Below are 24,726 nucleotides of genomic sequence, written 5' to 3' on the forward strand. Positions count from 1 at the left end.
CGTTGGGAGCGCAGAAGCATGCAGTTGCCAAACCCCTCCAATAGTTATAGATTGGGTAAAAAGGGAATAAGATATCCCTAGATGGTCCAAGGATTATCCGAGATTCATAGATATAACCGCATTCTTGACCCTTAGACCCCCACTCTGTGCATCACATCGCTCCGCCTCTCGAGGTTTTAGATATCTTTAGTTGGTCACCTTGTCACCACTTCAAGTAGCGACGTATTGATGGGGCCCTCTCGAGGTAGTTGGCTATGTGGTCATATACCTGGAAAGCAATGGCGCTGGTCGTGTCGGCCCGCACAATGTCCGCATTTCACCTATTCCTTGGATGACCGGGCTGGGTGGCGTATATGACTGTGGTCGGCGTATGAATCCCGAAACAAGACCAGACCAGGGCTCATTAACCAGCTTCACGCATCTTTGACCGGTTTTTTCTTTCCATGGGCTTATATTCCCGCTATATAATTCTCTTCGCAACTGGACCCAGCGCTAGAGCTGGGGTATCGTGCTGTGTGCTGGATGGTTCCAGGTAAACCACGGAACAGATGGGCAACCAACCGACGGAACCTGGCATTCAGTTCTCGAGTCAACGGCCTAAGTAAATAGTAAATTTAGGAGGTATCGCAGACCGTTCAAAATTACGAGGCTCTACAGAACTTTTGATCGTAATACAAAAGCTTGTGAATGTTGAACGCGGACTCCTAAGCAGTACCTGCCATTTGATAGAGCTGTGCAGCCCTCCCGCGCTACTTTCAATATGTTGTGTCTATTACCAATTGAGATTATTGATGCCATCGCTGATGTGGTACTGTAAATATACTATCTGGGTTTGGCCAACTGCTAACTGCATGCCAGCTGCCACAGCACAGCGTTCGGTCCTTGAGTTTGGTTTCCACCAGATTATATGCCGCCCTGTTCCCGCGGCTTCATCGAACCATCACCTTCCGTGCGAGGAATGAATGGGCTTTGAACATTCTCGATGTCCATCCCTTTTTTCGGGACCACTCCGGCTCCCGCGCCGGCGAAATCCTCCAGCATGCCCGGCAGATAAGGTTCAGCGCTCCTATTCACATTGCTAGGTTCCACCGTTGTGTATACAACAGTCACTTTTTCCTACCGGCCTCGTCCCACAACAGACCTACACTTGGAAGCCCGCACGAGTCGACAGCCCATCAAGCCTTTCTCAATGATTTGTCTTATCAGATAGATCAGGTCTTTGCGGGACTGGAGACCGTCTCCATCCGCTCGTTTCAGTATGTATGAAAGGCATGAGCCGCTGGACTTGCAACTGACCTGTCGCATGTGGTGCGTAGGGACCTGCCTTCCAGCCGGAATTCTGGACACCAACGGATACCTGGTCCGCCACCAGCAACGGATCCATTCGCTTTGCTTGATCACCGACGGCACCTGTCCTCATGCCGGCCGTCGTCTAGAGGGCCTCTCGAGTTTGACGGCACTGACTGACCTGGAATGGGAAGGCATCCAGCATCCATTCGAAATGCGCACCTTGTGCGAGTGTCTCCGACAAAATCATCGGCGGCTGAAGGCGGTATCCATTGGACTTCTGTTGGATCCGAACGTACCCACATCCCATGAGGATATTCTGAAGGTCTTCTGGCCACCTCGAGGGCAGGACGACTGCACGCCGGGCGAGGAGGAATGGTTCCCATCTCTCACATCCATGACATTCTCTCGCGTCCCGTTCCCCGACAGTCTGCTGCCGGGCGGCCAACCGTCACCGTTCCGCGCGCTCAAAGCACTAACGATCCGAGACTGCCCCAACGAGCAGCGCTTCCTGCAGCTGTTGGCGCGAGCCAAGGATCCGTTGTCCCTCCAGCACTTCGAGATCTGCAGTGACTACCTGCGCGATTCAGAGGACCGATTGGCGTCCATTGCGATCGTCGAATTTCTACTCTCATTTCGTGGCTTGCGACGGCTGTACCTGAAGGTGGCCAACTTTCCCCGGTTCCTGCCGGGTCTTGGTGATGCCATCAAACATCACCAAGCCACGCTCCACGGTCTGATTTTTCACGAGCGTCGGCTGATGCCAATCGACGCTGAAAGGCTGTTTGAAGATCTTCGTGATGTGAATATGGCATCCCCCAATATTCCGCAAATTCTACGGCATAGTTCCCCCGCCGCTCTTGGCCTCTGTCTTCGCCCGGCCAGCGCGGTAAGTGTATCGTTAGCACCCATCCCCACGGCTATATGAGCTGACTCACTGTAGCGCGGTCTTCTCTTAGACATCCCGGAACGCTCGACAATAAGATTACTCCACCTCCGGTTAAGCGGAGAGGAGAGGAACCATCGGCATCTCCGCAGAGAGATTGTCTCAGAGCTGCGGAGACATGCGGAAGGGGGGCTATGGTCCAGGTCGAGACATGGACCAACAGTCGCAGGCTTCCACCTCAAGCCCGCTCGGAAACGGTCGGAAGCCCAAGATTTCCTCCTGCTTGCTCAGTGGGCTTTTGGACCTACGGGACTTCCTGCCTTGCAGATACTCGCCTTCGGTGACTTTTCGCACGATGGCCGCTATAGAGAACAACAGATCTTGATCCGGCGGAGGAGGATCGGTGAGCAGCCTTACCCGAGAGTTTCATCGGACGGGGAATACAGCATAATCTCATCGTTTTGCCTGGTCGAAAGCGACGACCATTCTCTCTGGGAGGGCCTGCCATTGGATGGGACTCAGTTTCTGTCTGCATGTCCAGGCACAGGGTTGATGGAGTCCCCCTACGACCTTTAGCATGGTATCTTTGGAGTTCCTTATATTTGGCGTTTTCAGATTCGCGCGTTGCAAGGGCGGCAATATGTTGTAGATTGCGCTTCTGATATGATCGCCGCCGAAATATGCCTTTGGCATTTGTTACTTATTGGTTGTGCGCGGACAGCGCCATTGTGGGAGGCCAGGGGGCGCGATCCTGCTTCTTTATCTTTCACCGCCTGCTGCCTGGGCTGAGAAGGCTTCCAGCAATGCTTACGGTTGGCTATACTGGGATTTTCCTTAACAGTAGGCTCTCCTTTCTAGGGACGCAGACATCCAGGTTTCCCTATGGCTTATGGCACGCATATCGAGAGAATCGTCGTACTGTAGCTAGTTATAAGACCCTGTGTTTACTTAGCTTCCCTGTGGTCTGCCCCTTGGCCTTTGCTTCATGTGAAATATATCCCGTATCATAGCACCGTAGCACGTTGGACTTTAAGGACTGTTTGGTCTTCTGTCTACAAGAAGATGCCGATCAATTGTTAAGGACAGTGTAACATTGTGTATCTATCTATATGACACCACAGCTAGAATACCCCAAGGCCAAAAAGAAAGGAGACGGAAGAGGCTGGCTCCACCAAGGATGCTCAGCATATTAGCAAGAATATGTGCAGTGCCGACCTAGGTACTTAACTGCTGGAGAGACCCGCATGCACTGCGGTTTCCCGCAACTACGTATCTGGCCACCTCGGAGACAGGTTCAGTCAGATTGCAAAGCCCAATCGTCATATACCCGATTCTCTGACACTGCGTATTGTCCATGAGCCTGGACTATAGATCGTCGTACAAGGCGGTTGCGATGGCCACCAGCACACTATCTCGGGTCACTGTTGCCTCCAGCCATGTCAATCGTCCCCGCACTACCGTTCGAGAAACAGCAGTCAAGGTGTCCCCAGGGCCGAAGTCTCCATAGTAGTATATACCGAAAGTTCGAATGGCTGCCTGGTTTCGGAAGGCGTTGAAAGCTCGGTGGCAAAGCAAGCTGATTAACGACCGGTCCCCTGTGGCCTGCCAGTCTTGGGGTACGATTGCTACCGCTTCAGCCGTGGATTCGGCCCCTGGCTGGATCCTCAGTGTGTTTAGGAACTGGTCTTCGAGCGTGGTGGACATATTGAGTTCCCGGTCTGGAATGGTCTCGGCCAACGTGGCTAGATCTGGAATAACGGGCGAGGCGCAACATGGGCACTGCGTCACAGAGGCTGAGGAGTTCGATGTAGAGTCGGCGTCATCTGACAGGAGACTGGAAGTGAGCTCCGGCAGCGGAGTGGGCTGCAGAATAGGCGTCGGGGAATGATGCGCCATCGGGGGAGACATGTTCTTCTTCCCCACAACAAAATGACAGCCAGTATGTATCGTTCCGCGTGGCTAGTTGATGCACTATAGGACCGATCACGGTGGATAAATCGCTTGGAAGAGATGCCAGAATAGAGTTCTTGAGTGCACTAACGGTACACAAGGTCCATGAGATGTTCGAAGCAAGTGATGGAGAACACTATATAGAGGCCACCAGCCAGGCCTTTTACAAAGGGCATTTCTCGGATACTCTATTATGAATGCATATGTATCAGGAGAGGGATACTGTGCTTCCAGTTGCCATAACCGTAACTACAGTATCAATATCGTATCGAGGACATTGTTCACCTGACCGTTGATCAATGACATACGGTGTCATGATTTACCATTTGGGTTTGCCCCGGTAGGAGAAGGTGTGGTTTTCTCTGCGGTTCTGCCGCTGACCCTAGTACGTTCATTCCAACGCGTGACCGCATTATGGTGTAGACTGTAGACGTAAACGTCCCCTCGCAAACTTGGATTTCAGCTCACCCCACAAAGCCCTCAGACGTCTATGATAAATAATGTGCGGACATGGGGGTTACACTGGAGAGACCCTGTCTGGGATCAGCGACTTGGTGTATGGTCTCGGCCCTGGAGGTCATGGCGACTGATCTACTTCCATGTCAACACCGCCAAGCAGGCCGGCCGGCACCGCAGACGGTTGGACATGATTAGCCCTACACTGACGGTTGCACCTCTCGATTCCTAGCCATGAGCTGCTACCGTTTATTTGATAGTCGTTGACTACGCAGCCAAAAGCTGTGTTGACCCCACCATACCAGACGCGGTGATGCCCTGACGCGTTAGCGCCCTGACACAGAGGGGTGTTTATGCGCTCCCGCCTGGTTAATTTACCGGTGTCTTGAATGTCCGGGGATTGCCCGCCGTACACCGCCTGCCAACTTCCGGCACGGAGGAAAGTGTGCCTCGGGCGGCTACCAAACTTGACCACCGCTTTCATGAGTGTGCAGAGTACTATTGCTGCCACATGCCCGTTCAGAGAGGTGCCTCGTGTATATTAATGCCTGACCTCTGACAATTGAATTATAGTAAATAATTATATGGCGTCACGTTAATATGGGTTGGAGTAGCTGCTAGACTGCAGCACGTTCTGGTCAACTCCTGGCAGCCGTGGCCTATACCTGTTTCTTGACCACTCCTAGATTTATGTTCAATTCACCTCGTAATAATGCAGAAGGAGCTATACACTCAAGTAATAAAATAGCTTTGTGAACCAGGATGGTAAAACCAATTGTTACAGTACATACAAGGAAAACAAGGGAGAAGAGGCAAACGGCTTATTACAGCTTCTGCTAACAACTTGTCATATAGCGTACGAGCACTTTTACCTTTTTAGTAAATAAGCTTGGCCTGAAAGCAGATAAATTCGACAAGCTTTTGATGGGCATTCTGTCGTGGCGAAAGCCATGGACCATGCGTGGACGTCTAGATGCCAGATGCCACCCTACGTATAGCAGACGACACAGCAGAATCTTTAAATGAGGCCATATCTCCTGATCCCTCAAAATTAAATTTTTTTTCGAATTCCGTTATGGCGCCCAACAGTCTGTTCTTTAAATAGCGAGTATAAGAGTGCATCTCCACGGTCTTCGTCAAGATTGCGCGTGTCAACATTGCACGTACAGTATTGTATGTCAGCAGTATATCTTCAAGATTCGCCTGCGGACTCGGGGACCAAAATCCAATCGAAAACGTACATACGCAACGTATCCTTGACTGAGATGCCCTGGGAGGGTGCCATGGCCGCTCTAGCCAGGGTGAATCCTACGATTGCTCAACCAGCTTTCCGTGCCAATGATCCTATTGCAGCAGTTCGATTGAAGACTTCCGAAACATCGTCAGTGATGTGCTGCTCTACAGCTCAGCATGAGAGGCATAGTACGACCACAGTGAACGCCAGTGCGTCGTTATTGGCTACCAACTTTCATCCGCCTATCATCTCAGTGTCAATGGAATGCAGGCCGTGGAGAAATTTCAGCCGTCCTTTCTTCCGCAATAGTACTGTGGCCACCTCTTCCGCACACAGTGCACTCTGGACTTCCAAGTCCAGCCCAGGGACTGTCGGCGCTTTGCCGAGTGCAAGGATGACCCGTGCTGGCCCCACAGTACCCACACTGGCTCAAACACCGTCCGCCAATTCGACTATCCTCATGGGTACAGGAACGCAGGCCCGTGGTGGTAGCCTCTCATTTCTCTTGGCTGCTGTTGTCCTCCTCTCCTTTCTTTGGTTACTTTGATACGAAGGGGCTGGCGGGGCCTGATGGTCCGCTTTACATTATCTCGTGGTGTTCATATATCTGGTTGATCGACCTGTACGTAGAAAGGCAGTGGAGACCAATTATTGGTCAAAGGTAGAAGTATAAGAGTATTTAGGGCAATTTCTACCAATATCTACCATATTGAGCATTGTGTATGTCCGACAAAGGCAGAAGCCAACTCTCCGCATTGTAGTAGAGTGGCGGAAGCTATGCACGTTAACGACTTAACATAGCAAGCCTGATGAAACCAGTTCCTTGGATTCGTTCAGAACAAGTCGGTTAGGACGTACAATCTCGCAGGTGTCAGCATACAGTGACTGATCGTACGAGGATATTGAGTCGTGAGAAAACCTACTAGATACTGTAAAACGGAAGCTAGCTGCTAGAAGCTTAAGGTTTATTAGGGACGTCCTTAGCCGTCTACGCACTCATTCTCAAAAGGAGGCTTAGCATTTCTGATAGCCTGTATTTGTTCCCTAGGAAAGAAAATGCATTGTCCCCTGGGGCTAAAGACACAACTCGCGATAGCGACGGCATCACCGCTTGTTACTGCAATTGAGCACGCGTGGGTTACCAATATCGATTACCAATGGCCAAATAATAACCACAGAAGCTACATAACCACAGAAGCTACAGACAGCAGGAACACATCTCAATAGCCAAGACCAAACTGGAGCCAGCGGAGGATGCTACTGCCAGCCACGTCGCTGCCATGGCATGTGGACCGAGATTAGCCGTGCTTTCATGTTGAAGAAGAGTATTGATTCCCTTAGCCAATGGCTGGTATAAGATGGTCACCGATACTGATGCTCCTATAATCAAGAGAGATGACACCTGGGCACCAGTCAGCACGTTTTCTCGTATGAAGACGCTTAGGTAGCACTTGCCGATAAGGATATCAGAACGGCCACTTCTGTCATTGGAAATCGGACGAAACCTATGTCAATCGCAATGAAAGCGGCAATAAAACCAGTTATATAGGCACCTATGATCCATTGTGCAATTGTGGTCGTACCCTTTCAGAACAGGTTGGATCATGTCTGACGCTACTCCATCTACAGGGCCCAGCCAAGTGCCTAAAACATCTATCAGGTCGAACGAGAAGTGAGCACTGGGCTTTGAGGAATTTGAGAGGCCTTTATTGTTTGATTTTCCCTCGGAGTAGCTCCAGAGGCCAATTGCATAGTATATTGGGAGGAGATATTGTATATGACTGGGCTGGTCCTCAACATGCCCGCTTGTGTGGTCTACCGCATCGCTAACAGCTTCTGAAACGCTGTTTGAAAGATATACTATTTCTAGAGATGACGAAGAATTCTGTCCACTATGAATAGCGAGCGATCGAAGCTCATTTAGGTGTTCTGGGTTCCGGATTCTAATCACATTCACCTTCGGTTGTGAGTTGGCTGTGTACATGCACATCAATCATATCTGTATCTTTGGCAAGTACAAGTCTTGAACAGAAGTCGGCAATGTACACGCCGAAAAGATCACGGTGAAACAAACTGGAACGGTGGATGATAAGACCAAGGAGATGATCCTTGGAAGGGATAGCAACATGGATGGACAAGAATGGATGCAGTGACTGCACAGGAGGCCACCGCCACGAGTGAGACTTTGTTCAGCGCAGAAACAGGATAATGCGATAGAACGTGTCTGTGGACTATAAGTAGCAGCGCGTGTAGACAGCTAAAATTGCGGAGCTATATTCCACACGGAACTTCTATTACAATATCCCTTTCTTCCCTTTATTTTCTTGGCTTTTTGCTGGGTTTATGTGTATCCCATAGGCCCATTTCAAGGCCTCTTCGGGGCATGAAATATAAACACAATCTGTTATGTAATGGGCAAACTTTGTCCTCATCATAATTTCAAACTCTAAGTTTGTTGGTCCTCAGTGCACATCAAAAAGAAATTGATGCTGTTAATGAGGGTCAGGCCATACATTACGAATAGTGAGGGTAGAAACGCCCAAGAAGAATGTCACTTTTCTGATTGATCCTTCCATACATGGATTAAATTCAACTAATTCAGACTTCGATTTTTACTGAGTGACTTGGCGCATTCGTAGCCATAAATATCCGGTATCCCCTGTGGTAGATTATAGACAGTGCCTGCATTATGTAAGGTTACTGCTAACCCGACCTCAAAAAAAGTCGCGGACTGCCATATGCTCGAGCCGTTCCTAACGAAATCTGCATTGTGAAGGATATTTGAATGTAACTTATACCTATTTATTAATGATTATGTAAGTGAACCACAACCAACGATCCAATTGTATACTACCATGGCAGCAGGATGGTTCACCATTGTTGTCTTTTTATTGAGCAGTGGGCTAGAGGCCTTTTCAACGAATTTATCTCTACAGACAGAGTCAGTTTTCCAAATGAACAAGATGATAATTTGAACGGTAGCCCTAATATTGCACACAGGGAACTATGGCAGGAAAGTTCGGAAATCCGGATCTCACCGTCCTTTGGCTCGCCCGTAGTGCTTAGGACTAGCACATCCACCCAGGCAATCACAGTTCAACAACCTGGTCACATCCAACACAGTACACGGCAAACATCGAGCGTGCAGCCGGTAATATCGAGCACAAAGGACCCTGCATCAAAAGTGCCAGATGACAAACAAGAGACTCTAGACCCACAGACGAGGACGACTGTTTCATCGTTATCTCTCCATCCCACTTCCTTCAGTCGGGCAGTCTCCTCTGGCTCGTGGCCTAGTCGTCCCTCCACCAGTAGACCCGGTCATAATAATGCTATATTCGGTGTCGTGCCGATAGTGCCGGAACCGCCCCCAACTACGATCGTCAAGGCAAAACCACATCCCACTGCTTCACGATTCGTTTCAGCCGATCTGACGAGTAAATCTAACCTGATACCAAACACTAAAACAAGCATCACGGATGCAATGACCTTACTCGCAAACTTGAACGTGGATCCCTCATCACCATCAACAAGCGGGGAGCTTATATTCGATTTAGAGACGTCCATTCTAGACTCCTTTGAAAACGCCAATTCCACGTCCAAGGAATCAACATGGGCGGTCTCCCATCATAGCATGTCGGATAGTCATCCAAGAATGGGTGTTGGCACCGATCGAGATACCGCGGGAACGGCAACCGTACAGCTTACCCCTCCTAAAGGGGATGACCCTTCACAGTCTACCAGCACATGGTGTACGTATACGCCATTATTTCAATATCAGACACCTGCAGATGCAATGGTGTCTGAGACGTGGAAAGCAACACCAATCAGTTACCCACAACCTCTCCTCATTATGCCAACCTACACTAAGCTGTTGGACACCCCCTTATCATCGCCCAGAGTGCTGCTATATCACAGCGGCAAACAACCGATGGGAACGAACGATGAGAAAGATAATCACATTGACCTTGCCGATTCTGACCATTTGGACGGTCTATCTGACAGTTCCCTTCCTCAATATACGATTAGTACTCCATCTCCCGGTAGAGATGATAACAGACTTATGGGCTTTGATAATCTGCAACCTAGTACGACGTTCGATTCCAGTCCAATGACGTCGGTAACCACGTGGAGTGAGGCAGGGTTTATCGACCATCTGACAGCATCGATGACCCTGGATGTGTCGAACGGAGCAAGTAGGACGCCAACATCTACGAATACGGCAACAACAACAACATCCCTTTACAGTGGCTCGGTGATTGATGGTCTTCGGTGCGCACGGACTATACCGCGCCGGAGCTTGGGCATGTCGGTCAGCGCTGCTGTTGGAGGCACTACGATATTCCTGTTGATCTTTGTCTTGCACCGGCCTATTAATCGATGGATTTGCAGACGACGTACGGGCGTGATTTGGATCGGCCACGCATCAGCCGCAAGCAGGAGCCATCATACAGAGCCGCGTTCACCTCCCATGCAATATCCGGAGATATCCCACTTTTCCGATGATACAGAAGCAGACTATACGAAAGCACATAGGGCGTAAAGCGAAAATGGCAGTACGGCCATTTATTTTGGGCATATTTCCACGTGTATAAGGCCTGCATTTCCGGAAGGACAGCTCCAAGGGTACTTTAATAATCTCTTGAAGCACCTATAAAATGGATGGTTTGACTGGCCCAGAGACAAATGTACTCCCTAGCAGATTGATTGAGAGATACAATTCTGTTCAACCCGCCAAATTCTGCTGCTTGTCATTGAATAGTGACACTTTCTTGCTGATCTGCGTGCATCGTTGAATGCAAGTCCTAATAGCCCATCGAGGAATATGCTCCGGTGGGTCCCATACCTTAACAGGCAGCTTGATGTGCCTGGTCAGAAAAGTAAGATAGATTGCAGGCCTGTGGCAACGGCTGAAGATATGATACTTCCCGGCATGTCTCCCATCCCCTTCTGTACGTTGCATGTTACCGGATGGTCCGGTTCCGACACGCCCTTCAAGCTCGTACTCCAAATCCCTCTTCTATGGTAGAACATTTTATCATCATCTTCAAAGCTCCGTGCTTTTTCTTGACAGCATATAATGGCGTTTCGAGGTAACCCTGGCTAGAATATCAGGTCTAAGAAACATATCGGGCAGTTACAGTTGTGAGAAAAAACAGTGCCAAGAGTTGATTTGTCTATGATGACAACCTAGCTGGAGCCTGATTCATCCATCACCAAAGCTATTTTATAGAGTTTAGAGCAATCAATACTAAACACTCAGGAGAAAAGCCGCTGCAGACTCCTCTAATCCTCTATGATCCCGTGGGCACCATTATGCTGGGATGATTATGTTGGAATAATCAGGCATGCATGTGCCGCTCACTATAATAGCCCCCGCTTCGTCGCCTTTCGCATTTGCTATATTTACGAAGCCTCCACACGCCCGGTCCCCTTTTAATGCTACTTGGCTGTCAACATAGCTTGCTGCACGTCTGAGCCCTTCCTGGCAGCCCTCGATTGTCAAAGGTGCTGAATCCATACAGGAGGCTAATTTGTTATTGGCAGTGAATTCCACTCCGCCAAAAAAGTCGCTCCCAACATATGGGTTGGCGCACCTTGAATTATACTTAGCCAGAGTCACCATGCTGGAGGAAACGACCCCACATACCCATCTTTAACAAGAGCCTCGCAGGCCGATTGGAGAGAGGGCGAGGAAATATCTGGATGACCACACCGCTCGGTGAAAGAACAATAGATCGTAGTCTTGAAGCTAGACTCGATCATGCTGCCCCAACCGACGTTCTCTGTAGTAGCTGTCTGGGTTGGAGAAGAGGTTGTCTTCGATGTGGCACCGATGTCGTTGGTAGTGGTGGATGATGTAATATGGAATGTTGTGGATGGGGTAGCAGCTTTCCCTGCCTCCTTACCAGGGGTTTCTGTTGAGTGAGCATTTGCCTCTGCTACAGTAGCCAGCATGTCCAAAGCAGTTGAAGCCTTAGGATCCCGGGCCGTTTGAGAAGACGCCGATGTAGCATGCCCACTGAGTGATGAACTAGAGACAACCGAGTTCAGTAGCTTTGTAGTTGGTGCTAACTTTCCGAGTGCGCTGGACACTATAGATATAGCCGCTGGTTTGATTGCCTGAGAATCTGTCCCTTCCATGGTGGCTCTGAGCAGAGTCTTACTAGCCTGTGAATAGAGCGACCCCTGTGCAAGTGTTAGCACATGAGTCCAGTATATATCCGTTACATCTGCCTACCAGGCCCACGCAGCAACTTGCTGAAATGACACTGTTGGCCAGGTCAGCAGCTGGTGGGGATGAAACGATCTCATGCTCCTGATATACATAGCCGATTAGCTCTCGACTGATATGGGACAATGATTGGGTTTGCCAACAGTTGCTACCGCGGGTGGCCGCTCCCGGGAATGTGACGAACGATAGGCGCTCGCGTTCGATACTTCTGGAGTTGGTATTCCCATACCTGGACACACGATGTCCGTCAAAGTTAGAGTGGTAGTAGTAGTAGCCGCTGACAAAGCTCGTTCCGTTGCAGTTCCTACGCGGCAGATCAGCTGGCAGTGACCATCAATGCCTCTTGCACAACATACTTGGGTCTTGGAGATATCCGTCCTTCACAAGTCCTTTGGCATCACGACTCTGATATTATTGGTCAGTGCCAACAGTAAAGTTCCCGCTAGTAGGGAAAGGGGCATCGTCACTGTACCGAGACATTAGGATGTAAGGGCTGGAAGGCAATAGCGAGGCAAACACAAGAGAGAAGCAGAATCATTGTGACAGGAGAAGATCGGCGATGGCATATACGAGAGTACCGCTTAGAGTATCTGGGGCACCGCATTTGTACGTCGGGGTTGAGGCGATTCTGTTGTAATGCGAATAGGAAGCTTGATTCTTCTTATTTCAAAGAGATGCAAAGAAGATAAATATACAGCACGAAGTCCAAATTGATTGGAAGTCAACTCGTATAGATGAACAGGAATTATTTCCGCTTTGCAGTATCGTTCCTGAGCGGCAACAGCTTTATATCACAACAGTTTCTAATAAAACCGGAATGACTTTGAAGCGATACTTTCCCTATTTATGGTATCGTATGGAGCAAGACATTGAACAAGATCACGTATGCACAGAGTAAGCGGACCTTTCAGATCGGCATGAATGCAAGCCGTAAATTTTCCCAACACAAGTTGTGGGCAGAATATAGGTCAATCATAGACAAATGTTCAATTAACAAAGAGAATGCCCTCCGCAACAAGCGGCCCATGTATATTGGCACACCTCGGAACTGTTGCGGGGCAAAATCGATGTACTCTAGGCGGTTTACTTGGGCAAAATCCCCACCTGAGGTTCAACAACCGGTCGGGATGGTTAGTAACCGGTCGATATAGTCTATGGCGTAAAAGGGCAATTCACCCAGGTCAAACTCCTAGTCCCTGCCCCTAGAATCCCAGTAGGTACGATCTGGTGAGATTAACTCTCTCTTGTATGTTTAACCCGCGTCCTCCGCGAATTTGTAACATTTACCTGCATGAACTGACCTCGCTGGTAACCACTTGGACTCGGTTGTAATGGACCATCCCATTTGCGCAGCAAACAATCTTGTCGGTGTTAACACCATGGAGTCTGTCCTAACCAATTGGGTGGGTCTGGGTATCGCCCGACCGGGCATTTTGTACCTGCGGGGTTGGGGTCCGTTATGAGTTGGCCAGTGTTCTGGCTGGCCAAACGGCTATCAGAATTGACCGGTGCATCATGTTGGGACTATCTCCTAGAAACATCAGATATTATGGTTGAGAATACCCTGTCGGGGCAAGGGATTTGTGATATGGGATTTAGGGGTTAGGACGAAGCACGCAAAGACAACAGGTTTGTGTGGTCAATCAATATTGCCCAGCTTGAGCAAGGCCTCTAGTACTATGTGCAAGAAAGAGAATGCTCTGAACGGTAATTGCAGCATGGGAATTTGGTGTCTCCTTGAAGGCAGTAGAACAAAAGGGTAGGATCAGCGAGTCTGCGTGGGGTTGTGTTCCATCACACATCTACAGACATTAGTATTCACGCAGTTGGTACACCGCGTCTTCCAGCTTATCGGCCACAAACTCTGGCAGAGGGACAGGCAAGTCGAAACTCTAGGACCATCAGAGTATGAGACTTAGCAGTTCCTGGTTCAAGATTTGCCGTGCACGCCTGCCGAAGTATATTCCCCAGAAACTTGGGGAAGAACATCCGACGCGCTTGGGAGGTGCTGCCTGAGATCCTCACGAGCGGTATCAAGCACAATTCTCGGCTGCAAAAATGGGTGTGGTGGGACAGACATCAGGCCTCTTGATGCGGTTGGCGCAAAAGATGATTTTCTGACCCAGTTTCCTTGGGAGTGGAGCCAATTATGGCTGCAGATGGTTCGAACATGCTCCCACTGAACTGGACCAGCAGCATCCTCCTCGAGTGGCAGGGTGATGATTCAAATGTCAGTGACCAAACAGTGACGTGGTGAGCGAGCGCACGTCGATATCAGGATGGACCACAACCGCAGTCTCGAGGTCTTATGGAGAGGAGGTATGAATAGGGGGGCTTTCATACTAAATTGGCCACGAACACTACAGCTATAGTTTGCTCACCCTGAATCATTAGTTGGATCCTTCCAGATCGCAGCTGGTGGGACCTAATCTACTGACACCTAAGAGCCCCTACCGACCTAACGACGTACTAGTTACGGACGAAGACGAGACGGGTACAGTATCCGGATTGGGGTAGAATGAGTCGGTATCAGTGTACCCCGGCAATGGTGAGAGTGACCTGGACGGATCCACCGCCAGAGATGAAGGATCGTGGCAGGCGGATTGGGCAACGAGCTTAAGTGGGAGGGGACGGCTTCGATGGCCCAATGGAGGCATGTCGAACAGCAGCTTCATGACTTGCTGGTCTCCAGGCTCCATCAATCCTAGGCATTCGCAGTGCAAGATGCATTTTCCTTGCTGAACCATCTTCCCGTGAAAGTATGTGGAATAGATGCCAGCCTGGATCAAGTGGTTCGGAGTTCCAAACGCCATCAGCAAACCTGTCGTGGCGCCAGGGGAATCGGAAGATACAACCCCTAAGACCTGAGACCCTGGATGCGAGTTCGATCGCTAGTCATGGGAAGTTTCAGGAACGGCTCTAGAGGCAGGATCTCGCGTCACAACCCTTCGTCCAGTGTGATTGGCCCAGATGGCCCAGGGTTGACAGCTCGCTTCGGGAGATCGGGAACCAATTTTTCCCAGCCCCAGAGATCCACACGCGTTCCCCTGTCAGGGCTGCATCAAAATAGAAGTAGATGCAGGCACGATAACAAATCGACTAACACATGGAAGCTTGATGTTAGAGTTGATCAAAAAGACTGAAGCGCAATAAACTGTCACGACCCATAATATGGGGACGGGGCGATAACGGAGTTGTCTTTCGAATCAAGCTGGGGTCTTGCCGCCCCAAAAATACGCGCGTGTTGGGACCACGGGACTCCGGCGCGATGATTTGGAATTGCCTGCCATGGCACTAAGACAGCACCGACCGCCAGCCCGTTGCCATGCAATTGCGATCGAGCGAAAGCCATCCTGCGTCCTAGACCTATGCCAGTCGCGTTAGAGCAAATTTCAAGACATGGACCCCGTGGTCCAGATTTCGGTTTGTTGTAGCTGGAGATGGCCTTTAATCGAGGTAACACAGGGACTAATTCGCCATCATGATCTACGACACACTCTTTGCTCTGGGAAGTATTATCCGGATGTGACTGAAGGCGCATCCTCTCTGGCCAACGATCAGTTCTGGGCTAAAGTGCTTCGCCATCCGGTGGCTCTAAGTAGGTTTGTTTCAAAAGGCGGAACTTGGGCCGGATTGCCGACTGTGTTAGTTGAGTCCAGTAGCGTGGACACCTGAACGCCCTTTGTCTCGCATTGAAAGCTACCCGGGATCTGGTTTTTGGGCTAGAATGACTGTGGTCCGCTCTCGCGGCTGCTTCGGGTTGACTTTTTTTGGAATGGAAAAGGGACATCCGCCTGTCGATTTTGATAGAGCAGCCTTTGGACGGCCCTGATCCCTGGCATCGCCACCGCTCAAGCGCAATGCAACGCAGCCAACGATCACTCTTCTCCTTGTGACATGAATGTAACCTGGCCATTCTAAGCTCTTTTCTGGACCGCGTTATCTGCACTCATGTCCCATGCTGTGACACGGACACTTAGCGTCAGTGACGCCTCGGTCTTTATGGTTTGATGGAGGCCAACCGCCTTTCTAGGTCATGAAGTAGCCTAGCTATGGTCGGTCAAACACAAGGCCAGTCCCACTGGGGGATTGGCCTCCTATATCTACCACTTTTCGGTGGGTGGGAGGTTTGACGCGATTGTTCTACGCCGTTGACCTGCGCGGGCTGTGGGCACACTGGTGTCTCACGAAGACAACCGTATAGCAACTGCGTAGGCTGCGGGATGCGCTATCAATTGGAGAGTAGCTCCACCAATTTTATATACCTATTGTGATCAATAATGGACAGCGAGGGAAGGAAGAATGTACAGAGGATGTGCCGGAGATATGAAATGAAACCAGACTTATTCCAGCGGATCAAGTCCATGCTAGCATCTAGGTTCTCCCCTTATGGGATCAAAGCGCAGATCCCGGTCACGCGTGGGTTAACGTTGGTCCAGCCTGCTCGGGAAACCACACGGACTGTTACGGTATCTGTCTCCCACGTACCGCGCTTGTTTACTGTGATAGACGTCCCGCACAACTTTGAACTCTTCCATTTCTACTTCCAGGATTTGTCTTCAAGAGAGCCCTCACGAAAGACATTTCATTTCCTCTACCTTCACCAGTCTTGTCCAGAGCTACACCAGAGTCCAGGGGTGGGTTTACCCAGTCAACCCACGATCGAACAAGGAGAAGAAACTCGCCATTAGTCAACCATCCCTCCAGCGCCGGCGGATATTCTCGTCGTCAAGACCTGGTGGCCTTGCCGCGTGTTGTACCCCTTTTGGTGCCGTTGCCAAACAAGGACCGGTGGATCTGGTCCACTGTCTCCTCAATATCCTGATTCCACTGCTTCTGCTCCCTCATGCTGGACTCCAAAGCGCTGATTTGCGTCAGTCTGGTTGAGAGAACGGCAACGTTACACTTACTCCACCCGTTCAGCTAGTCTAGATATGTGTCAGCTTGTCATGCGATGCTCTTCGAAGAGTAGAATTCGTAAAACTGTACTCATTCAAAAGAGGGAAGACCTGTCCCTGGCCATAGGCCCCCTCGCTACCGTCTGCCATCCGGCTGGGGCTTGCACTGGATTGAACTACGGCCGCTGGATCGCCATCGTCACGCTGTGCGATTTCATGTTCCTCCGCCCCCACGGCGTAGCTACCGGCACCAATCCGGACAGGGTCTTGCACAGACTGTATGCCAGGCGTCTCAGCATGCGAGGTCTCAAGTCCTAACACCGTCCGCAGAGCCTGTAGCCGCTTATACTGGGGCGGGCCAGTTGCATGCATGTCGGACTAACGATTGAGCCAGGAAGAGGCAAGTTGAATAAGGACGGTTCGATCCCAGGGTACGGAATAAATGAAGACAACACAGGGGCGCGACAAGCATGCGATAGACGAAACGTGGGTTTATATATCGAAGCAGAGCTGACCACTAACTCCCTGGACGGTCCTCTCGGGCTGGGTGTTGTTCGGGCCAGAAAGTCCAAATCATCACCGGGCGGCGCAACGTCGAGTCGAGTCAATTCTGGGCCGACGAGTGTAGATGGCCGGCAGTCAACGTTTCGGGTAAGGTGGGCAACTTGTTCGTTTCACCGTGTAGAAACCCCAACGGTGTAGAAACCCCAAATGGTGAAAGTCCTGATATTCCTTGGTGGTCTGCCCGTGGTTTTTGAATCGCCTGGACTTCCAGCGCCGCTGTTCTCAGGGGAATGCGCCTAATATTAATACATAGGAAAGGTCTAGACATTTCATTTCGTCAGGACTCCGAGCGATATGGAAGATAGCAGTTTATCATTCGCAAACAGCGCTCTGCTGGAATCAGATATTATTTGGCTGGGGCAATTCAATGTAGTATATAATAAAACCCTAAAACAGCAGCGATAAACGATAACCCGCGGGCAAACTCAATCAGTGTAATGGCGCGCACAGGAACGAATTAAAGGGCCGTCTGAGCTCTGCTCTTCACACGCCATCCAGCCCTTACTCTACGCATTGTCGCCCTTGTTCCTATGACAGTCGTCGCATCATCAGTCGACATAATATACGGCCAACCGATAACACCTCGTGGCCGTCTAGTCCATCACGTTCCAAAATGGACCACAACCGTGCAACATGCGACAGTGTGTTAGGCAGCGTGGCCGAAGGACCGTGTAATCGGACGGGTACCAAAGACCCGCTTTTACAGGGCAGCTTCATGGCCTGTTTTGATCCACATCAACTGGCAAGCACTCTTCAAGCCATGAGTGAACCTATGGCCATCCCTCATGCCACCAAAGGCGAACTCAAGGCACGCGCACGCTCGGTTACGTCAGACCCCCAAGTCGCGTGCGGATATATGGGTATGCACACAGAACACATATGCAAAAAGGAACCATTATTTAACAACTGGACACAGACTCCAAGGGTCTACTTGCCGGCTTCTACCCGAAGACGCTTCCTAACAGCCCCCGCATGGTTCCTTTGGAGCCTGTGCTAACTGAGCAAAGGTCTAAGCGAGAGAGTTGAGCTTTATCCGAACAACATGGTCATCAGTCCTAGCTCCTACGACGGTGATGCGCTTTCATTCATTGGGTTGGTATAATCTATGCATCTTTAATTTGAGGGATACGGGAGTGTCGAGTGTTGCATTGTGTCTGTGCAATTCCTGATAGGCTAGACAGGCCAAATGTCTCTAATAACTCTATAATGAGGACTACAGTAACTTGAGATATTCACAATGGACTGAATTCTCTGGGCGAATGTTGTAGATGTGCGCAGTTCCGCTGGCCTGCACAGTGAGCAGATGAGAGCATACCCACAAAGCACATTCCAGCGAAGGTCCAACCTTATGTCGAGACACGATGGGGAAACGAACGCAAAGAGTCACGTACAGCACCTGCCCACAGGAACTTGTAGATCCGACAAGGCATCATATCCACTGCGGTAGTGGGGCACGGATACCGGGAAGGTTCAGGCGACGGTCCCATTCTTCTCTGGCTCGAGCTTCCTTCCCGTGCGAGTCGGCCAGGGCCTCTTGTAGCGTGCGCATGCCGAGGAGGATGCTTCGGTTTCCCACCGGACTGACTTCGGGTTCAAACTCTTGCTGCAGGATCAGATCATCGGACACCTCGACTGCCACGGCCGCGAGGTCGTCGAAGATTTGGAGGCATGTGCGGAAGAACCGGTTCTCATCTTCCTGGCGCCTCCATTGTCGCCACTTCTCTTCCAAGGTGTCTCGCAACTAACGTGTACCGTTCTTTTTGGCATTTCGAAGCCGCACACGGGTCGTTTCCAGGGCCATGGTTGTTCCCCGGGCCAGCGCAATTTGATGGTCGATCAGATTGATCTCCGGGAGATCATGCCTTGCAGGAGAATCGGTCGGTGTCCTCCCCTTGCGCGGGATGGAGAGCGGAGGAACCGGGGGGACTTGAAGTTCTCGACTGTAGATGCTCGATGCTGCATCGTTGGTTAAATCACGGCTTTCTTTCCCTGGACCCGACCGCGTGAAACCTGGCCCATGCTCCATTTGATGGTTTGCGGAGAAGAACGTCATTTGGGTGTTGAGTGCTGCTGCCGAGCGCAATTGTCTGTCCGTGGAACAGGCCTGCCCGCTATACGCAAGACGGTTTACCCAACCTAGCGTCACCGGTCCATCTGCAGACCCAGGAGGCAATTCTATATTTCAGACGTTCCTGAGCCGCTTCCAGCGAGCGTCAAAGTGCATTACTTGACCCGATCGGCACCGTCATTATTGATCGGTATACGTGTGCGCATTAGCCCCAGAAAGGATATCGATTACTACGGTAGAGAAACTAGAATTGAAGAAGCTGCGTAAAGTCACCGGAGTCCGGTTCAATGCCATGATCGTTGTCAAATACACCCCCTCCGTCCTCCCGAGTATTCCACATATCTGGCACCGTCGTCATTGCCGGCAGAGCAGCCGTCATGGCGGCAGGATCCGCCTCTTCTGGTAAATCAGCCGGGCTGCGAAGCCGCTGGTGCCAACCCGCAACGGTATGCTGCATTTCGTGCATCAGCTGTTGAGTCACGCGCCGCTCAGGCAGCTGTTGTCTCCACTGATGCTGTTCTTTCAACAATTCCTGGATCTCACTTTCGACGCTTCCAACGCGCTCCGACAGGGTCTCTTTGTCTCTCTGCAACGCTTCAATCTCCAGCTCCAGTCTTTCGACCGTAGCCAAACATGCCTCGTGATATTTCAGCGATAGGGCAGAAGGAGGGTCTCGAGAACCAGAACCAGATACCTGTGGCAGCTGGTGGGTGCATGAAGTCAGTGGAACGATCCGGGCCCAGTAACCGTACGTGAAGGCTTACCGTGGATGGGCGTCGACGGGACCGCAGAGGCTGCTGGGGAGAACGCATTACGGGCTCCAGTCTTTGGATAGATCGTTGGTCGGAAGCGGTACTGCGACTCTCGGTCTGCCGGGTGCGTGCGCGGATGCCCGCCCGCGGTTCTGACTTTGGCATTTTTCGATGACTCGTAGAAGAACAACTGCGCATGTACTGTACCATACTGAAGAGAGAATTAGCCGGAGAAATTTGAATGCCTGGCCTGGCAAGAAAAAGCGGAGTGTCGTTGGCAATAGCAAATGGGTCATAAGCAACAAGGTTAGCCAAAGCAAGTTCGTGATAATCGCCCATTGGTTCATTTTCCTACGATAGCTCGGTGTCACCATAGTTGACCAAGTGAGGCACAGTAATGATTGAGGTCTGCGACAACCTGCTTTGCTACGGATCAAAGCGCGTGGGGTATTTTCTCGTCCAGCGCGGTCTTTTGTCTAATTTGACCTCATTCGCTCTGACCTCCACCACAATTTCTTAAGTCCATAGTCTCTGAAACTTGCCCACCTAGCCCGTGGTTCAAGACTCCTTTCCTTCAATGACACCGTCGCACAAAGTAGTATTGACTTGTGGAACGCGGAAAACCCTGGGCAACAAGACATGTCGCGTGGTGGGCGATGTGGGTAAGTTACGGGGGATTGTTGGATCAAGGCAACGGCATTCAATGGGAAAGAAACCCAGAACAACGAATCCTCCTCATTTAATTGTTTCCTGGTCTCCCCTCCTCTTTCTTGTAGCCTCGCATTGCTGTACGTCTCCCCATGGCAGGCAATACATGTACTGTATCTGGATCTTGCCATTTGCGCCGGTCTCTGCATGCACAGTTCCCCCACTTACACCACATTTTGGATTTCACTCTGGCTCCCCATGGCCAAGAGACACTACCGGGCCTGGACTCCCGGCGAGGAACAGGACTATCCATCATGGGTAGCGCGCCATCTCCATTTAACGTGGCTGGAGAGGGCTCGGAAATATTCGATCGAGCGCAAACCCAGAACGAAAGAGTCTCTGCGGACCAAATATCGGCTTCTGGAGAAAGACATAAGACGGCACCGCCGTCCGATGTGGAAGACGCCATCGCGGCTCGGACGTCAGAACCCCAGGAGACTAGGCCGTGGCCAGCACAGGACTTGGCCCAGTCCCATCTCGATTAGCACCCCCACTCCTTCCGAGCATCGTTCAGACGATCCAAGCCCTCTAGCGATGCGGGTGATGAGGCCACCGACCCCTACACGCGTCGCCCGTCCGCAGAATCACGGTCAGACCGCACGGTCGACTCAGGGTCCGAAATTGACCGTCCAGTCCCCAGCTAAATATGCGCACCGTCGCGGGTTTGAGACGCATTGGGTTGGGTTCGTACGGGTCCGCGGGATCACTCCGGGAAGAGCATGCCCCAAGCGGCGGTCGAAGCAGTCCGATGTATTGACAACCTTCTCTGTTGCAGGGTATGAGAAAGAACATAGAGTTCCGTCTCGGTCGTTGGTTGCACCTTCCAAGATCGATTTGCTGTGGCAGTTATTATACCATATCTGTGGTCGCACGAGGCAGTAGGCACAAGCCGAGACGAAGACACGCGGTTGCAAAAGAACTCTCCGCGATGATGGTCCCGCATGGTGGGGCAAATTGTACTGCCCGCTTCTTGTTCCCTGCCTATTGGCCATTGGGCAATTCAAACAGTCTTTATCCGTCTGCGGCAAGGTTCCTGCAGATCGCTTCTCAGCCTTCCCCTTCATACTGGCCTGTAGCACAAGGTGATATGTTGGCTGAGGTAGTTTGAGACCCATCAAGTCATTGCGTGTGGCCGGTACAATTGTGATTTGAACATGGAGAGCAGCGAAAATCGGCGTTGAGCTTTCTTCGTACGCGACACTCCTCCTCTTTTCCCCCAAGTCTTCATGCTACAGCCAATCTATCTCCTCTACTATATCAGTGACTCACCTCATGAAGTGGCTTGATTATCCAAAGTTGTATGTTATGATTTTTACATGTCTCTCAGGACGGTCATAGAAGCCTGTTATACTCAGTGGTCATGATGTTGGTTCAATATTATATATATATATATAATTCCACCATTTCCCTATCACGACTCTTGATACATATAACCATCAATTAGCCTAACAAAGCTCACTTCCCCGGTAATTCAGGGTAATAGCATTCTGAAGCCAGTAGAACCATGTGTTGATCTCGTTGTTCTACGTGGTAAGCCAAGGGACCGAAACTCGAGGGCGTAATATCTGTTCGGTGCGTGTTCGAATCCCTCAAATGGGCATCAAGTTGAACCCCTGGACAGCTTCCTCAAAAAGACTAGTCCCGGACCTTCCCGAGCCCCAGCAAATGTTGATGGCCCAAGGCAACAACAAACGACTAGAGAAGCCGACCAGAGGGCGGTGAAAAGACGTGCTCGCCTAGCTCTGAACGGGTAAACGCCCCAGCAGATCCCCGTGGCGTTTCCAAAACGGCAAAAAGAGGAAGTTAAAAAAAAAAAAAAAAAAAAAAAAAAAAAAAAAAACACCCTATGCAACTTACTAGACCATGTCTACTCGGTGAGTTACTAGGTGGATTCTTTCACCACTTCCGCTATCTTTTCAGCGTAATTCCACCATTCTGTGCCTGTTTACCTCATCTCCCCCACCTCTTTATTTCCTCCCTTTGCCTTTTCCTCTTTCACTTCTTTACTTGTTTTTCACACCCGCCTCATTTGCCTCACCCCTGGTCCGCAGGTTACCCAGCTCCCCACTGGGTCTCCCACCGACCGCGATCAGGGACCTCAGAAGGCAATCATCACATTTCGAAAGACGCATGATCACGTCCGGCCTGGTCAAATCCTCAGCATAAAGTCGAATCATGCTGCGCCACGGTCAAAGCCGGATCGGGGATCCAAGTTTTGATGCGCGGCGAGAAGCCGTCCGAATGACTGGGCATTTTGTGTGTACAATAACAAGTTGACCAGCGAGCGCCAGTGAGCATCAGCAAGCGCAAGCGGGGAATACTGCGTCAGCCGAACACAGCACGACCCTACTTACACTATAATAGAACTCACCACGAGAGCTAGATCGGTAGTCTTGTCGGATGAATTGTCCCGTTTCGAGCCACCGGGCTCCCGGTCCCCATATTTCGGAGTTGCCCAGGTCTTGCTGGGCTGCCCCAATGTTTGCCTTATAGTTCAGGCACAAAATTTAAGTAGAAAACTTCTAAACATCCTCTTGATAATCATTTTGAATATATAGAAATACATGTAAAACACATGTATTATACATTACCAGCTATTGTAAGCAGCTATGAAATTCTGCAATGAATGTCAAGATCAGTCGTATTATGTTTGTAATCTATAAATCCCTAATGAAGTCTTGAACTCTTCTAGTGGTTGAAATGTTCTATGTCAAAAGCATACCATTTATATGGCATTATCAGATGGGCCGCTTGACCATGAGAGCCACGCGATCGTGGTTTACGTTACAGTCTTCACCGCCACCCATCAGCCAGCAAGTAGCCGATTTTATTGGGTGCTCCTACTGAGATTATCTACCACCACGCACTAAATGCAAAGCATGCGATCTAAGTATAGAAAGGCTAATGCAAATCCCGGACCTACCTTAGCTACTTGAAGCGCGTTTGTTTTATCTAACGGTGGCTCAGTTTGCAGGGCGGCAACGTTTTAACGCACCCATGGAGTATGAAATGTTATCTTCAGTCAACATGATTATTGTGAGAATTCAGATGCTGCATGTTGCCTACAAAAGAAGAAGTATACAGTGCAACTGCAACTGCACTAACCGCAAAGCACAACACTTCTTTTCCTCGAACCCCTGTCCTGCCTTCTATATTACTGCGGGTTTTCTGATGGAGGTCGGTGAGCCTAGATCTCCTGGTTTGAAGGCTACCCAGATTGCCTACGGTCTCTGATTGGAGAGACCCACATCACTCAGTCAAAACCTCTTCCTCGTTTTGGAAGGCTGCTTTGTACACAAGTGTTTGTCTACGGCCGGATTTTAACCCCCGCCTGTAAGAGCGATCGACTCATCTCTACTAGCAAGGAAGGGCGAACCGGATCCGGAGTTTTGTCCCTGTTTCCAGACACTTCACTGAGAAGTCTAAATTAACCCTGTAGTTGCATTGAGTCGGACACAGCTTGCGCCTGTGACGTTCCAGAATGTAGCTTTGATGGCGCCCAGTCATCCGATTGTGGCTGCAATCAAGTGATGTGTTGAGTGTATAGAGATGCAAAGACAGTCAGCCCACTAAGATCCGGTTAGTCTGATGGGTTGTAACAGCCAGACACATCGATCTCGAAATAAAATGGGGTTACTTTGGTTGGAAGGCCGACAAGAAATAGACTGACGGCTGCACGTAATAAGGC

General features: G+C 50.3%; 9 protein-coding genes across 9 annotated transcripts; 4 read left to right on the plus strand and 5 right to left on the minus strand.

Annotated features, from left to right (window-relative positions):
• Window positions 1–1,258: 1,258 nt before the first annotated feature.
• Window positions 1,259–2,749, plus strand: AKAW2_50177S (uncharacterized protein; the record flags this gene model as incomplete). Its single annotated transcript, XM_041689965.1, has 2 exons — window positions 1,259–2,176; window positions 2,231–2,749. The coding sequence occupies 2 exons, from the start codon at window positions 1,259–1,261 to the stop codon at window positions 2,747–2,749; spliced, it is 1,437 nt and encodes a 478-aa protein (XP_041543598.1).
• A 789-nt stretch (window positions 2,750–3,538) lies between these two features.
• On the minus strand, window positions 3,539–4,069 carry AKAW2_50178A (uncharacterized protein; the record flags this gene model as incomplete). Its single annotated transcript, XM_041689966.1, has 1 exon — window positions 3,539–4,069. One exon carries the CDS (start codon window positions 4,067–4,069, stop codon window positions 3,539–3,541), a length of 531 nt encoding a protein of 176 aa, XP_041543599.1.
• Window positions 4,070–5,844: 1,775 nt separating this feature from the next.
• AKAW2_50179S (uncharacterized protein) lies at window positions 5,845–6,360 on the plus strand (the record flags this gene model as incomplete). Its single annotated transcript, XM_041689968.1, has 1 exon — window positions 5,845–6,360. The coding sequence occupies one exon, from the start codon at window positions 5,845–5,847 to the stop codon at window positions 6,358–6,360; it is 516 nt and encodes a 171-aa protein (XP_041543600.1).
• A 5,072-nt stretch (window positions 6,361–11,432) lies between these two features.
• AKAW2_50180A (uncharacterized protein) lies at window positions 11,433–12,652 on the minus strand (the record flags this gene model as incomplete). Its single annotated transcript, XM_041689969.1, has 5 exons — window positions 11,433–12,002; window positions 12,055–12,132; window positions 12,192–12,352; window positions 12,405–12,453; window positions 12,521–12,652. 5 exons carry the CDS (start codon window positions 12,650–12,652, stop codon window positions 11,433–11,435), a joined length of 990 nt encoding a protein of 329 aa, XP_041543601.1.
• A 4,324-nt stretch (window positions 12,653–16,976) lies between these two features.
• On the minus strand, window positions 16,977–17,318 carry AKAW2_50181A (uncharacterized protein; the record flags this gene model as incomplete). The annotated part of the gene is made up of 1 exon (XM_041689970.1): window positions 16,977–17,318. The coding sequence occupies one exon, from the start codon at window positions 17,316–17,318 to the stop codon at window positions 16,977–16,979; it is 342 nt and encodes a 113-aa protein (XP_041543602.1).
• Window positions 17,319–18,123: 805 nt separating this feature from the next.
• Window positions 18,124–18,536, plus strand: AKAW2_50182S (uncharacterized protein; the record flags this gene model as incomplete). Its single annotated transcript, XM_041689971.1, has 2 exons — window positions 18,124–18,370; window positions 18,427–18,536. 2 exons carry the CDS (start codon window positions 18,124–18,126, stop codon window positions 18,534–18,536), a joined length of 357 nt encoding a protein of 118 aa, XP_041543603.1.
• A 715-nt stretch (window positions 18,537–19,251) lies between these two features.
• AKAW2_50183A (uncharacterized protein) lies at window positions 19,252–19,563 on the minus strand (the record flags this gene model as incomplete). Its single annotated transcript, XM_041689972.1, has 1 exon — window positions 19,252–19,563. One exon carries the CDS (start codon window positions 19,561–19,563, stop codon window positions 19,252–19,254), a length of 312 nt encoding a protein of 103 aa, XP_041543604.1.
• Window positions 19,564–19,822: 259 nt separating this feature from the next.
• On the minus strand, window positions 19,823–20,669 carry AKAW2_50184A (cell division protein ZapB; the record flags this gene model as incomplete). The annotated part of the gene is made up of 2 exons (XM_041689973.1): window positions 19,823–20,281; window positions 20,343–20,669. 2 exons carry the CDS (start codon window positions 20,667–20,669, stop codon window positions 19,823–19,825), a joined length of 786 nt encoding a protein of 261 aa, XP_041543605.1.
• Window positions 20,670–21,130: 461 nt separating this feature from the next.
• Window positions 21,131–21,523, plus strand: AKAW2_50185S (uncharacterized protein; the record flags this gene model as incomplete). Its single annotated transcript, XM_041689974.1, has 1 exon — window positions 21,131–21,523. One exon carries the CDS (start codon window positions 21,131–21,133, stop codon window positions 21,521–21,523), a length of 393 nt encoding a protein of 130 aa, XP_041543606.1.
• Between the last annotated feature and the right edge of the window lie 3,203 nt (window positions 21,524–24,726).

The sequence above is a fragment of the Aspergillus luchuensis genome, chromosome 5 (assembly GCF_016861625.1).
Source record: "Aspergillus luchuensis IFO 4308 DNA, chromosome 5, nearly complete sequence".
Taxonomy (NCBI): Eukaryota; Fungi; Ascomycota; class Eurotiomycetes; order Eurotiales; family Aspergillaceae; genus Aspergillus; species Aspergillus luchuensis.